A 14,898-nucleotide genomic window follows, 5' to 3' on the forward strand; every position below is an offset into this window, starting at 1 on the left:
GACATCAATTTTTTTAATTTAAGCAGGGCCACAATTTTTACAGTGTACTTAAGAAGAGAGCTGCATTCTACTGGCAGCTGAGAACAGATTTTAAGTATAGGATAGTCGACACTAATGGCTCTTAAAGAGGCTGGCTTGTTTGCTGTTATAGCATCAGTGCACTGAGAGTTTCCACTTCAAAAATAAAAAAGAAAATACTTGTTGAAGACTAACTGAAACAACTGTCTGTAATAAATAGCAAAAGGAAAATTATTTAATAATCATGTACTTATGGAACATTATTTATGGCCAGCAAGTTACAAAGGCACAAAGATCTCAAATCAAAACCAAGAAGCCATTCGATGCCCTGTCTCAGTAAATCCAGATGTTGCTCCTTAATATGTCCTTCTCTACATTTGTCCTTTTTAAGTCAGAAAAGGTGATGTCTTCAGTGAAGGAAGATCAGTGTCTCCAGCTGCTCCACTGTTCATTCTGGTACTTTTTAAACATTTTAGTGTAATGGGTCTCCTACTTTGACTTTTATATACGTAGGGACAGCAAAGGCTTCAAAGGAAAGGAATGATCTCCAACAACAGAGAAAACACACAAAGAATTGTCTATTTTCTCTTTCAAGAGAACAGCACAAATTTATTGCTGTTGAATTTTCTAAATACTACTTATTTGCTGATTTTATATTAAGGTATATCATATTGATATAAAGAAAATAGGATTATAAAATTGGGCAGATAATGTAGAAAGAAAATGTGCATGAGAACATATACCACTATAAATACCAACATTACTACAGTATCTGTAATGGTATAACCTCTGCAGAAGGGTGACTTCTTAATCCCTGGCTGCTGTGTTTGTGTTTTAAATATGATTTTGGCACAGGACATAGACAACAGAGATGTGGCGAGACACCGTTGGAGTTAAATTAGAAGGGTGACACTGAGAATCCAACAAGGCTCTTAGACAAAGCCTCTTAGATCTGGATGAGAGGAGAAGGTAGTAGAGACGCTGTCACCCGTAAGACTCAAGGAAAACAGTTTACCACACAATTGAAAGAGAAGAAATCATTTACTTGTTTAAAAAAGAAACTACTGGCCAAGCCACAAAACCACAACCACTGAAAGGTTGACAAGAGTATACCAAGAAAGACGCCATGACACAAATAAGTCAGACATAAGTTGGCATGGTGTGAAAATGAAGAGGCAATGTACAAACCAAGTCATTTTCTTTTTCAGACAACATAAATTTAAGACTTTGACTTCTCCTCTCTTCATCTCTGTTGGACCATCACACAGCAAAAATGGACCATTTAGATGGTTATCAGCATGAAGTCCAAAAGACAGGGACTGTGATGGAAGGGGGATGCATCAGTGTCCTTCACAAAGGTCTTTTACACTTCTGTGATTTCAGCAGCAACACAGAAAACTGCATTGGCATTTAAAAGTAACATATGCTGCCTTCAAGTGACATATTTTCCAGGGACATCATACATTTTCCAAAAAGATAATACAAAACCACATTTTGCACAAACTAAAGGGCTATGGCTGTGGATGGAAAGGGTACAGTCACTGTACTCTGTTTTATGCAGCCTTAACCTGTAGCCAAAAAGACTGTGTGGGGAAAGTATTAAAGAAAACATCTTAGTGTTGCACATCTTAAGTGCAGAAACAAAAAGTGACTCATGTCTTGGGGGAGTGGTGGCGCAGAGGTTAGAGAAGGTGGGCCTGTGATCGAAAGATTGCTGGTTCACACCCCAGTACTGACAACATCAAAAATGTGGGTGGGGTAGGTGAAGCACCCACACTTACCCCCACCCTCATTTGCCCCACTCTGGGCCCATGAGCAAGGTCCTTAACCCCCATCTGCTCCCTAAACAGGTCTCTCTTGAAAATGAGTGGCACAATGAGACTACCTGTATAAATAAAGGCTAAAAATAATAATTAAAAAAAAGTCTTAAAGCAATTCTTTCAGTTTCAAGACTAAAGTGGATTGCAGACAATTTAAATAACTTCAGTTTTTTTTTTTTTTTTTTTTTAGAAATGTATGCATCACATTGCTGTCAAGTTTTGCAGTACATGCTTATTTAGATATAATTTTGTTAATTTGCAAGCACAAATAACAGTAGCAGCTAGCTGTGACACTTCTGCTGCAGCCTGGAGGACTGCTAGTAGTCACTTTTTAAAAAAAAGGCATGAAATGTCTTGGGTTTAAAATCTCTGCCAAGTCAATAAATAAAAGTGGAAGTAAATCTAAGATGATTTTCATAGTGAAATGTTCCATACAGTTACAATGTTTCAGATTTGTGCACCACTTCTACACTACATCCCCTCTACTTGTTAAAAGCAGATCATTTACATTTTTTGTCATCCCCATAATTTTGTGCCACTCAAAAGTAAAGGGCAAAAAAGAAAGAAAAGGGGGGGGGGGGGGGGGTGGCGGTAAGAGTCTGGCATCCTTTGAAATGGCTAAAATGATGGCTTGTGGATCAGCCATTAGCAGAAATGCTTATCTTGGAAAGAACCAGAGCCACAGCATTCCAAAGATCTCTGAATAAATGGGCTTCAAGGGGCATGATTTCTCATCCCTGCCACATCAGAGAGAATAGAATAGTGGAAGAACAGAGGGAACAGTGTGTAAATTGCCCCCACTGTCAATTTACCACTCTCCAGGCTGCCTTAGCTGAGGGCTTTGCTGGATGGGGATCCAGCCAGGACTGTGCAAGGGAATTAATGGTAATACCCAGGCAGGTGGGGCTCAGCTCTGCTCTCTGGCACAGTAACGACGGAGAGTGTCTCAGAGGATGGGGCTGTCTGTGTGCGAGTGTGTGTGCCTGCTTCAGAGCTCGAAGCAGCCATTGTGGATGTGAACAAGTGTGTGCAAATGTGCAATCACATTAGACAGAAGCATTTCTTAAAGTCTCAAAGTGCCAAAATGGCCGACAAGCTCACAGATCTATTTTTCATCAGTGGAAGTGCACTCGGGCAGCAGCGGTGTGAGACCTCTCTCCAGTTGGAGAGGGGACGGTTGCCCCTCGCTGCTTTCAGTACAGTACCTCGACATCACAGCCGTGTTCCGCTCGGGAGATTTAGCTCCCCATGCAGACTCTCTTCCTCTATTTACATACCCACCTTTATCTAACAGCAGCAGGTAGGTGATTGAAAGCTTGCACTCCATTTTACAGTGCAATAACAGCCTCGGTAAAATTGAGTCCTGATTGTGGGGCTGTTGTAAATCACGGCAACTTGGTCCGCACGCTTGTGTTGCTGGAGGGAGCTTGGTATAGCTTTTGAATGCACTTTGAGATGGCAGGGACTTGGCTGTGGCTCATATAGGAAGTTATACAGAGAAAGACAAAGAAGTTTACCCTTGGGTACGTTTAGACACGTACATAATAAATAGGCATTGTAGTCCTTTTTATAAATTACAGTTTGTTTGTCCGTTTATCTGAGTTAAATGCTTTTATTGGCTGCTCTGCTTCGTTTCAATTATTTTATATATATATATATATATGTGTCATAACATTTGCTGCATTTCTTTAGCAATAAAAGAAACCCTTCATGGTTCCAGTATTTATTATCGTAAAAATATCTCACTAACCACTTGGCAGATTTTATTGAAACTCTCAGAAAGTAATCATGTACATCTACAACTAATAACCTTTGGAGTCAACACAGCTGAAGATGGTTGCCACAGCCAATTGACTGTATAGGAGATAAAACATGGATGTAACTCAGCGAATTTTACAGATAATGAGCTTAAATTTGGTGTGAAGCTGAGAATCATCCTCAGCACACTGAGCACTACACATTGTACAATAATTTTGTTCAAAACTTCTGATGACATTAAATGTTGGCATCAACCCTGCCTGTCTATTAGCTAAATGTGTCAACAAGCACTGAATGGGTTTTAATGACATTTGCAGAAAGTAATCATTGGCTGTAGATTTAAAACTATTTGTTTTTTAATATGAACCCAATTTAGGATGGCTGCCACTTCTGATTGACTTTGGTCCTCTCCAAAATGGCTATGACTCAGTCAGTATTACAGATATTACAGATATAAGGATTTAATTTTTGGACCTGAGCATCTTAGGAATGCATTTTTCAGTCTTTCTCCCTCCTTAGATGGCATTAATCTGTCCTCCAGCTCTAATGTTAAAAATCTTGGTGTTATTTTTGATCAGGGCATGTCTTTTATCCCCCACATTAAAAACATTACTATAACTGCCTTCCACCTGCACAATATTACCAAAATTAGAAACATTTAAAAATGATGCAGAAAAACTTGTTCATGCATTTGTCACATCTAGACTGGACTATTGCAATGGTTTGTTATCTGGGTGTCCAAATACTTATTTAAAACGTCCTCAGTTGATCCAAAATGCTGCCAGAGTCTTAACTGGAGATAGTGGGAGAGATCATATCTCTCCAGTTTAACTTCTCTACACTCTACTTCTGTGTAAAATACAGAAATGAATTCAAAATCTTACCTCTAACCTACAAAGCTCTCTACAACCTAGCTCCATCTTATATTAGAGATCTTGTTGTTCCATATTTTCCTAACAGAGCACTTCACTGTCAGACTGCAGGTTATCTTGTGGTCCCTAAAGTTTCCAAAAGCAGAATGGGAGAAAGATCTTTCAGTTATCAGGCTCCTCTCTTGTGGAACCAACTTCCAGTTTCTGTCCGTGAGGCTGACGCATTGTCCAGTTTTAAGACTGGACTTAAGACTTTCCTTTTTGATAAATCCTATAGTTAGGGTTGGCTTGTCATGCTGTCTTAAGCTTAAACTACTAGAGGACATATTGACCTAATTTCCTTAAATTAATTGTTAAAATTGAATAGATTTTCTTTGGTACTATTTCTATCTTAACATGTGATTCTTGACCTGCAAATGTGTATCTGTGTTGTGTTCTGCTGTTGAAACTGAAGTAATGGTTTTTGCATAGAAAGGGCACCAGAAGGCAGAAGACTATCCTGATGCATGCTCAATCGACTGCTCAATATAAGACTGTATGTTTAAAATATGCTGGACAGAGAGGAACGGAAGGAAGTGGAAAGTGAAAGTAAATGGAGAACTGAAGCTGATCCACATGTCTGCTTTATTTTTCCTTTAATTGAATCTTGCAACCCACAACAATCTGTTCCTACCAAACCCAGCTGGTCGAAGCAGATGGCCGCTTGTCCTGAGCCTGGTCCTGGTAAAGGTTTCTTCCTCACGAGGGAGTTTTTCCTTTCCACTGTCGCCTTCATGTTTGCTTAAGATGAGAGTTCTTTGATGGAGTTAAATTCAAACAGTCTGCTCCTCAGATAAATGTTAAATTATTATTTGTAAATATGAATGTTCATGTTCAGTGCCCTGTGATGACTTCTGTTGTGACTTGGTGCTATATAAATAAACTGAATTGAATTGAATTGATATTTAGCTAAATCTTTATGGTAGTAGCTAAGAGTCATCCGCAGCAAATTTTGTGTGTAAAGGGTTATGTGTTGTCATCATTGTTAAATTTAGATAAAACTAAATACATGATATTTAGTAACAAAAAGAGAACTGTTGATGATCCATTTAAAATTGAGGGTGTTGAGATTTGTAGAGTTAATGAGATGAAATTTTTGGGTGTAATCATTGATGAACAGCTAACATGGAAAAATCACATAAATTCTATAAGAACAAAAATATCTAAATCTATTGCAGTACTATACAAAGCCAGGGAATTATTAAATGATAAAGCTCTGTACATGTTGTATAACACAATCATTGTTCCACATTTAATCTATTGCATTGATGTTTGGGGGAAAGCATGTAAAACATTTACAAAACCTATTTTTATTTTACAGAAAAGAGCTGTAAGAATTATCACCAGAAAGCATTACTGGCACCCATCAAGCACATTATTTTATCAACTGAAGTTATTGAAGTTCGATGATTTAGTAGATTACAGTATTTTATCAGTTATGTATAGGGCTCAAAATAACACATTACCATTAAATATCCAAATAAATTTTATTAAAAGACAAAGTTGTTACAATCTTAAGGGGATAGAAATATTTGTCAAACCAAAATTCAGAACTAGTCTGAAGGGAAGGTCTACCTCAATTCAAGGAGTTGGATTGTGGAATGGTCTAGAGAGGGATGTGAAAAATGCCAAGTCAATGTGTACATTTAAGAAAAAGATCAAAACTGAATTGTTAAAAAAAATATATATATGAAGTAGCTTAGTGTGTGTTTTGTATTAGAATTAGAAAAATTAGAAAGAGTTATTCATTTTGTTCTGTTACTTGAAGATTATTATGTCTGAAATAATTGTTTGAAAAAGGGGCAGATAAAATAAGATTTTTTCTTCTTTCTGCTGCCTTTCATTTTAAATCTTTTGTATCCTTTTTTTATATTGTTATGGAATTGTTTTGTACTTTTTTAAAATGAATAAACTATATACCATACCATACCATTGTATGTTCCCATACAATGGCGAAATTGGTTCTCTGCATTTAACCCATCATATCTGGGATACACCCAGGTGGAGCAGTGGGCAGCTATGTAAGTGCCCAGGGGGCAATTAGGGATTGGGTGTCTTGCTCAAAGATATGTGGGAATGGCTGGGGATCGAAACTGGTACTTTTGGTCCCGAGTCGGCTGCCCTACCTCTACCCCATCTCGGCCCAGTCTACCCAGTGTACTAACACATCAGATTCAGAATCAAAATGCTTTCATTGTCCTAGCTAGCACAGCGAAGTACAACAAAATTACCTTCTGTACAGCCATCATAAAGATGGACAGATGTGTACAGGGGGCTGCAGCTTCTAAGATATGCTGCCTCTGTTCTTAGATAAGAAAAGGGGAAGAAACATGAGGAAAGAGGTATAAAAAAAAGATCTCTCACACCGTGTCCTTGACAGGGCACTGTTTGAGGCCTAAAAAAATCCTTGAAAAATCTCACATCGCATGGAATTTTGCACAGCATAATTTACAAACTTGGACCCAAATGGTTAAAACTCCACTCCTTCTCCGCAAAAGGCAATTTTAGTTGAAAACTCTGACATGAAAGGCGGAGGGCGATATGTATTTCTTAAAGTAATCTTACGCTTTTAATTAAGATTCACATTTGAAGAACATGTTTGGAGGGTTTTAACAAGGAGGATGGCAGTTCCTTTAGACTGCATGAAGGGAGTAAGTTAGCCCAGGATAGACAGACTGCCAAGTGAGACACCATGGCGAGCTGAACAGATCGGGAGACGAAGGGGCCACTCACAGAAAGCAGCCAGGACAGTGGCTCTCTCAGAAATGAGAATATGTGGATAAGAAGTGTGTCAGCTGGAGGGAGAGGTAGTTCTGCTTGTGTTGCGAATCTACGTGTCCTTTCACATGAATACAAATGTATTGTTTTTCACTGGTAATGCATGCAGTAAAATTACTACAGACCGAGAGACTGCTATTATCCACAATAAAAGTAAACAATAGTTGCTGAGATAGCCTGTAAGGACCTTATGGATTGTATAGCATCCTTGGTGAGGAAATGCTGTGTTTTTGTTCACTGAGAAAACACTCCTCTAGTGGGGAAATAATGGGGTAAGAGACAGGTATCAAACCACCCTCTGTAATAGTTCAACACAATCCCTGGAACAATAAAAATCTTCTGGATCGTGTTTAACGATTGACGGCCAATTCTGTCACACACGCATTAGTTACAGTGCTGTGGCAAGGATGCTGCTGCGACTGTACTGTGTGTCTTAGGTGATGCTCTGTAAATAGCATTAGTCGCGCTCCGTAAAGAATAGACTTGTCAGGATTTCGGCGAGGCAAGTCTAAAGCACAACAGCTCGGAGAACGAGCCACTGTGCGTGTGCATGCATGGAAAGATTTGGCAGGAGAAAAGGGGGATTGGCACTTGTCAGCAATTTTAAACTGTCTTAGGGGGCTACGTCCTGACACACGTGAGCTTGCTTGAAGCGAGGAAGACAAACCTGCACGATCACGCGTGTAAACACGCAGTCGGGTCAGGAAAATTGGCTTCAGTTGCAGCAGCTCGCCCTGAGCATGAATGGAGAAGCACCTGTGTGTCAAAGTGGTGCCATGGCAACGCTTCCTGTTCTGTGATCAGCACCAGCGTGAGGCTTCTTTTTGAGAGAAGAGCCCACTGGCAACAAGGAAAGAGCTTCCTGATAAACCCTCGAATATCTGAAGAGGACCACTTGGATTTCTAGTATACTTAAGGTTTGCCTAACAAGTGAAACGTGTATCTACCCCAAACATGTGCTAAAAACAGCTTTGCCTCAGACAAACAGGTAAATGCTAAATGTGATTTTTTTTTAAATCGAATCTGTTGATAACAAATGGAGCGTAAACTGAGAGCTTTACCTTGAAGCCTCACACGGTGCTTCTATTACCTGCCCTGGAGTGGCAGAGGAAGACAAGGGTGGGGCTACATCAAGGGTTTGATTTAGATTCAGAGACTTAAGCTGTTTCTGTAGCAGCACAAGAACCGTCTCTCATTCTAATCTCGGCAGAGATCCACCCTGAGCCAGGAATATCCCAAGATAAATATGGAAGTGAACAATGCGATTGCTGAGCAGCAACTTCCCATTTTCAACACCTCTCATCCCTAATCCTCTTCAGCATCACTCCTGAATTGCCGATCCTCATCTGAATGTGCAGGCAGAGCTGGTGATATTACACTGCTTACCTCCCTTTCTACTCTGCTGTTATTGCCAGCAACACTGTCCGCACCTTAAAAAGGGGGACTTTCAACCACTGTCCCAGCCTTTACTGTCCCAGCCTTTTTAATGACAGCTGCTTCACTCACTATAGCAGATATTAACATGAATCAACATTGGGTTTGGGTATCTCAATAACTATCAGATCTTATCTGACTCTCAAGTGAAAAACTCTTCATCTGCTGAATTAAATCCTCAGGAACAAGAGCCATCACATTCGCTCACATGCACACTTGCTGTTCTACAGATTGGGATGAGACATGGGTGTCTAATGATTACATTTTCATTAAAAAACAAGATAAAAGTCATAAAGAATTATAAAACAGTAACATATTTTCTAAAAAAAAAAACCAAAAACTATAAAACAAACAAACCCAAAAAAACAATCATGCACCATCTTTGTTCACCATGGAAAATACCTTCATCTTCATCACCGTCATTCTCCGATAAATCCTCGCCGTGTTTTTTTGCATGGGCCCCTGTTATTGAAGCAGGCAGAGACATAAAGACGTACAGAGAGAATTCAAAATAGCACGCTTGGCACAAACAGATGGGCAGAGAGGCACTTCAATGAGAGCAGTAATTAAAACCACATGTGAATAAAAACAATGTTCATTTACATACATTCCCTGGCAACATTTCATTTTTCTACACAGAACAGTTAACAGTGGCAGGAACATAAATCACTGTTATAGTAAACAATCCAGAAACTGGGAAAAAAAGAACATGGCTCCCAGAAATACACTTCAACAAAACTCATCTGTTATTGCATCATATTAGAGGCAGAGTCATACAACACTCACATTTTCAGAAATCAGAAATAACTCTTGAATAAAAATAATTCAATCTTAGAGCTTGAGGATTGTTGCAAATAAAATGCCCAGCTAATCCGTGAAAATCTGACATAAAGTTTGATTTTGAGGCTTTTTCTTTGTATTTTAGCTATGAAGAAGTTTCCTTTATCCTTTTTTTGAATATATACCTTACAATATATTAAATTTATCCAGCTAAAGAAACAAAAATGATAGATTTAACTCACCAGCAAATAACATTACTGACCAACCAGATAAATTTAATTTTGAAAGATGTTAAAAATGTGAATGAAACTACAAATCTATGTTCAAATGGGACTGCAAACTCTCCATACATTCTAGGCATACAAACAGATGGCTTTATTTGTACCATGTATAGTTTATTCAGTGATGTGTGCAGTGTCTCTTTGCCCTAAATAGTAGGTAATGCACTGACCAGACACAAGGTTATCACCATTTTCTAAAAATTGTATGGCTAGACTCCGTTTTCCTGCTAAAGCAGCTCTGGTCAGTAAAGTCATGGACAAAAACCCTGGTAATGGTCCAGTATCGTTACACCTCGTGGGTTGTGAGGTCTTGTTGTTTCCTTCATTCCGATCTCTGTCTGTGGAATTCAAGACTTTTGTCTTGACTTTTCTTAGCTTTGCTTATCTCTTAGCTTCTTAAGCTGTTAATTTTAATTTTTTTACCCTTTATTTATACAAGTAGGCTCATAGAGTCCCGAGAACTCATTTTCAAGAGAGACCTGTTGAAAGCAGATGGTGGGGGATAAAGGCCTTACTCAAGGGCCAAGAGTGGGGCCTGTTTTGTATTTGTATTTTTTTCCTATCCTTGACATGTGTTTTTGTCTTCCATCCAATAGGAGGTGCACCTGCACCTACATCTGGACCTGCCATTCTGTGTTTGTTTTTTTCTACCTTCCTGTCCTCTCAAACCCAGCTGGTCGAAGCAGATGGCCACTTGTCCTGAGCCTGGTTCTGCTGGAGGTTTATTCCTGTTAAAAGGGAGTTTTTCCTTTCCACTGTTGCCATTGTGCTTGCTCAGGATGGGAGACTGCGACCAAATGAAGATTCAACGAGTCTGCAGGCTTCATTAGATACAGAACTTTACTAATTGTTTTTTCTATGCATGTGAATGTTCCTGTACAATGCCCAGAGAGAATTTCTGTTGTGATTTGCTTCTATATAAATAAACTGATTTGAATTGGCGGCAGGTGTGGGTGTTTCACTTTTTCCACCCACATTTTGATGTTGTCTGTCTGGGGAGTCAAACCGGCAAACTTCCGATCACAGGCCAACCTTCTCTGACCTCTGCACCACCACTCCCACTGTTTGTCTGGGTGGGTGTGATAGTATGTTTTTTTGGGGGGAGGGGAATTGATGTGTTGTTTTTAGCAAAATTATATGCATTGTATTGGTAATGAGAGGTTACTTCATCTTTCAGTAGTCTGCGTTAGGGCTAAATGTACCACGTTGTACTTGTGGTTTTGTTTCAGTAGATATTTTAGATCTTTTGAAAAGTGGTTCGGGGGAAAGGTCGTGAACAATATACATCCAACCTGTTGTAAATTGCTCCTTGAACGACCTTATTTAGGAAAAATTAAGTTGAATTCTGACATAATGACTAATCCAACTGCAGCCAAGATCAAAGCAGATTGCTGCTGCCCTAAAACTACTCCAATTTAAAAAAAATGTCAGAGAAGTCCATGCAACATATTTTTTTTAATAAACCTTTACACTGCTGTCTGCTTGAAATACATGGTTCTTTTCATTGAATTATTTGAGAAATGCTAATAGCAGCAGCATCTATAGTATATGTAGTGCAGGTGCAACTCGGGATATTTCTGTAAAATTGTAATATTTCTGCTGGAACTGCTGTGTAATGTGAAACTGACCAAGACCAAAAGGTTTACTAAAAAGTATTTGCATGAATCACAAAATTTGTTGAAGGTCACAAATGGGTTGGCCCTGCTTGAACCAGACGTTGCATCATCAGTCCAGTCATATCAACTCTATTTCTTCAAACACATGTCGTTCAAAAAGTTATCTACATCAGGTAAATATTAATAGTTCATAATCTTTCTATAGAATCTAAGTTTAATAAATAATGTTAGAAAATGAAAAAAAAACACAACATTGTGCTATAGATATAATGCCCTGTATTCATCCATCATTTACAGTTTTGTTATAAATTGGTAATGATTCTTATTTTCTGCAGCTTAAAAGCTTAAGAACACGTTAGTAAGTGATTGATTTATTAATTTAGCCAATGACTTATCAAATTCTGATGCAACTATTAAATAAATTGTTGTTTTGGGGGAATAACTGGCCAGAATAAAAGGTTGGATTCTCCATTTTAACAATGCTCAGCGCAGTAAATTATAAGGGTGACTTTGGCTTTTCCTCCAGTGCAGTCTCTAGGCTGTTATAAGTATGAATCAATAAAATCAGAACAGGTTTATTGAAATTTACTAATCTATTCATTATGATGAGAAGAGGCGATGTCTTATTGGACTAATGTTGCATTAGCGCAGAGGGCTTCACCCTTTTCTGAAGAGAAAAGTCACTGCTGCTAACATCAATTAAAAGATAATTAACAACATTTTTCCCCCCTAGGAAACTCTGGTTTCCGTCAGCGTTTGACATTAAATCTTTTTTTCTGTTACCACACTAAAGCAGATTATTAACTTATTCTTTAAGACGTTTAATTGCCTGAGAATTCATGATCAGTAGGGAAGATCCAAATAACCATAAATTAGACTGTTCGGTGAAATAATTTAAATCACCACTGACAGTTTTCTGTCTCAGTGCTTTGCTTTTTTTATTAACACCAGCCACCTTTTAAAGCACACAGCATACCACTGAGCTGTTCTGTAATAAACATTGTGAGTGTTGCCATCTTTTGTTTTATCTACTGTCAGTCTTGCATGTATCAAGCACCATATGTATGCTTTATGTTTGCTAATGGTTTATCTTGATGCATTTATGAATCCATTTGCTCACTTTTGATTTGTTCTTCTCCTTTTCTTTGCTCGTCTTCTGCTTTCTCGTTAATTGATACTGTAGGTGGGATACACCTGCATTATGTAAAAGGCTGAGTGTCGTGACATTTACTCAGCACATTTCTTCTGTGAAGTGAAACAAAGTCTTTTGATTTATTTTTTAAGTTCCTCAGTAAGTGCAATGACCTTGTTTAGTCTGCCTATCAGTTTTACATTATCATGAATAATGCAATACTCAGAATATGTGATGAAATTTAGACTTTTGATAAAAATATGAGCACATGTGGTCACACATTATTTTTGTTTAATGAGTAGATTGCAAAGCGTAAATGTTGCTGCGAGGCAGAAAGCTTTCAATTTGCGTCCATCTTAAGAAAAGGTATAGGCTTGTAGCAGAGTTTCTTTAAATTCATTGGCTGATGTCTTGAAACAAATTACTTAAAATAATCATGGTTTAAAAGTTAAGACAAAAAGCATTAGAAGCTTTCTCGAAATACGTCTTTAAATTTATCAAACTCATTGGTGTTAGAAGCATTGTAATGAGGGAGGGGCACTAGTCGTGGGATTTGGGGGTCCTCCCCCAGAAAATTTTTAATAAAGTAGATGTCATTTCCTGCATTCTGGCATATTTTAACAGGTTGCTAAACATCTACATTTACCTACATAAGTAGACACTTGATTCAGTAACTTTCTTAGAATTCATGGCACAACAAGAAGTAGCCTGACCAACAGCTCTCCTTGTGTGAATAAAGCACACTCTGATCCTCTCATGAATCCTAAACCCCCACCCCACCCCCGGTCAACAACTGCTGGCACTAACATAGCGCTAAGCTAGCGGTGTGCAGTAACCACAGACATAAATATGTAGACTCTCCACTGAGTGCTGAATTGTATGTCAACGTAATTTTAAATGTGGTGGAACTGCCGGTCATTTAATTAAAGAAATGGACAGAACGTCATAAAGAAACGTACTACAAAGTGTTTTAAGTTAAACCCTGTCATTCACACACACTAATATATTTGGAAAACAACCAGGTGCTAAAGACAACATTTTTAACTTTTAACATTAAAAGATACAAATGTGTATTGTGTGTGTGTATTTGTGTATAAATAAAGCTTCCTCTTTGAACAGGAAGTTGTATTTTTTTACATGGTTATGACATGCTTTTGTAAAAAAAAAAAAAACAGAAGTCCTCAGATGGGGACAATGGGCTTATTTTACAGCATAACACAACAACATTAACATGGCTTAACAACGTATAAAACACTATTGAACAGAGAGAAGTATAAGGTACAGCAAAGCCAAAATTTAATGTCCCCATATGTGAATGCAGGGTCTCAGGAGGTTAATATTTTAAAATTATCCTTGTAAAATTATCCAAATTAGTCATTAAAATTCTGCTTGGTTTTGTAATCTGAGTCAGGAAGCTGTACAACATCCACAAATAGTTCAGTTTAATTTTTATATTCTCAAGGATTGTATGAACGAGTTCAAAACCATTCACAGCTAAATTATTTTCACAGAAACACAACAAAACGGAAGTTTCTCTTGGTTACATATATTTTCTTATGATTTAAGTTGTGATATAAATAAACATGTATTCCCTTTTATATTTTAATTGTCGACTAAATGTAGGATTAATGTAAACTCAGTCTTATAAAATTGTTTCCTTTTCTGTATGAAATAATTCTGTAAATGAGTGAATTTTTAAATATGTACTGTATGTGTACTGCTTCATTAATTTATACAACTGAATCTAAAGAATTATGATCAACTGTATATTTTTATATTTCCGCTGACTCAGTTAATAAAAAAGAAAATCTTTAAACTTTTATCAGTCAATTATTCACACAACAACAAACACATGTTAAATGCAAATTTTATAGAATCACCTTGATAGTTCACTAAGACAGCATCGTTACGACGGTAAATAATTAGATGTGTTCATGATTTGATACACCGGGGTAGAAAAAGATGCCAAATGTTTGTTTGTTTTTCTACCTTTTAAAAAAAGACATTTATCCTCCCTAAAGCAAAGGCAGAAAAAAACAACCACCCCTGCATGAGGGTTAGGCTTTAAGGTAGCAGGACATATACAGCAAGATATAATTTGTCAATTGCTAAATAAATAAAAATCTTGTGTATCCAATCTGAACTGTAAACAGTGTCTCACTTGTCAAACTCAAAACTTTACAAACTGTAAAAATGCTTCTCTCATGTTAAGAAAATAGTATAAAAAAGGACTTTTGACCTTAATTTAAGGGAACATAAAAGTTAATGTGGAACCAAATATCATCTTCAACGTGAAATAAACAATAGAACATTTGCACCTAGCTTCTTCTCGGACAGGTAATGTGCTGTTCATATCTGTGCATATTTAAC

At 37.7% G+C, this 14,898-nt stretch overlaps 1 protein-coding gene across 9 annotated transcripts in view; it reads right to left on the reverse strand.

Annotated features, from left to right (window-relative positions):
• Positions 1-14,898, reverse strand: part of nlgn3a (neuroligin 3a) — a 154,008-nt gene that overhangs the window by 127,710 nt on the left and 11,400 nt on the right. For 3 of the 9 annotated variants that reach the window (XM_037675360.1, XM_037675361.1, XM_037675358.1), the window contains one exon: positions 9,122-9,181. The exons of 2 other annotated variants lie outside the window; for them this stretch is intronic. In XM_037675360.1, the coding sequence (XP_037531288.1) occupies positions 9,122-9,181 (60 nt within the window). Of the gene's footprint in view, positions 1-8,917; positions 8,939-9,109; positions 9,182-10,431; positions 10,441-13,272; positions 13,282-14,898 lie in introns of all 9 variants that reach the window. 4 more of the 9 variants (XM_037675359.1, XM_037675364.1, XM_037675362.1 and 1 more) reach the window with 4 other exon arrangements.

Source organism: Nematolebias whitei, chromosome 4 (assembly GCF_014905685.2).
Source record: "Nematolebias whitei isolate Nwh7 chromosome 4, NemWhi1, whole genome shotgun sequence".
Taxonomy (NCBI): domain Eukaryota; kingdom Metazoa; phylum Chordata; class Actinopteri; order Cyprinodontiformes; family Rivulidae; genus Nematolebias; species Nematolebias whitei.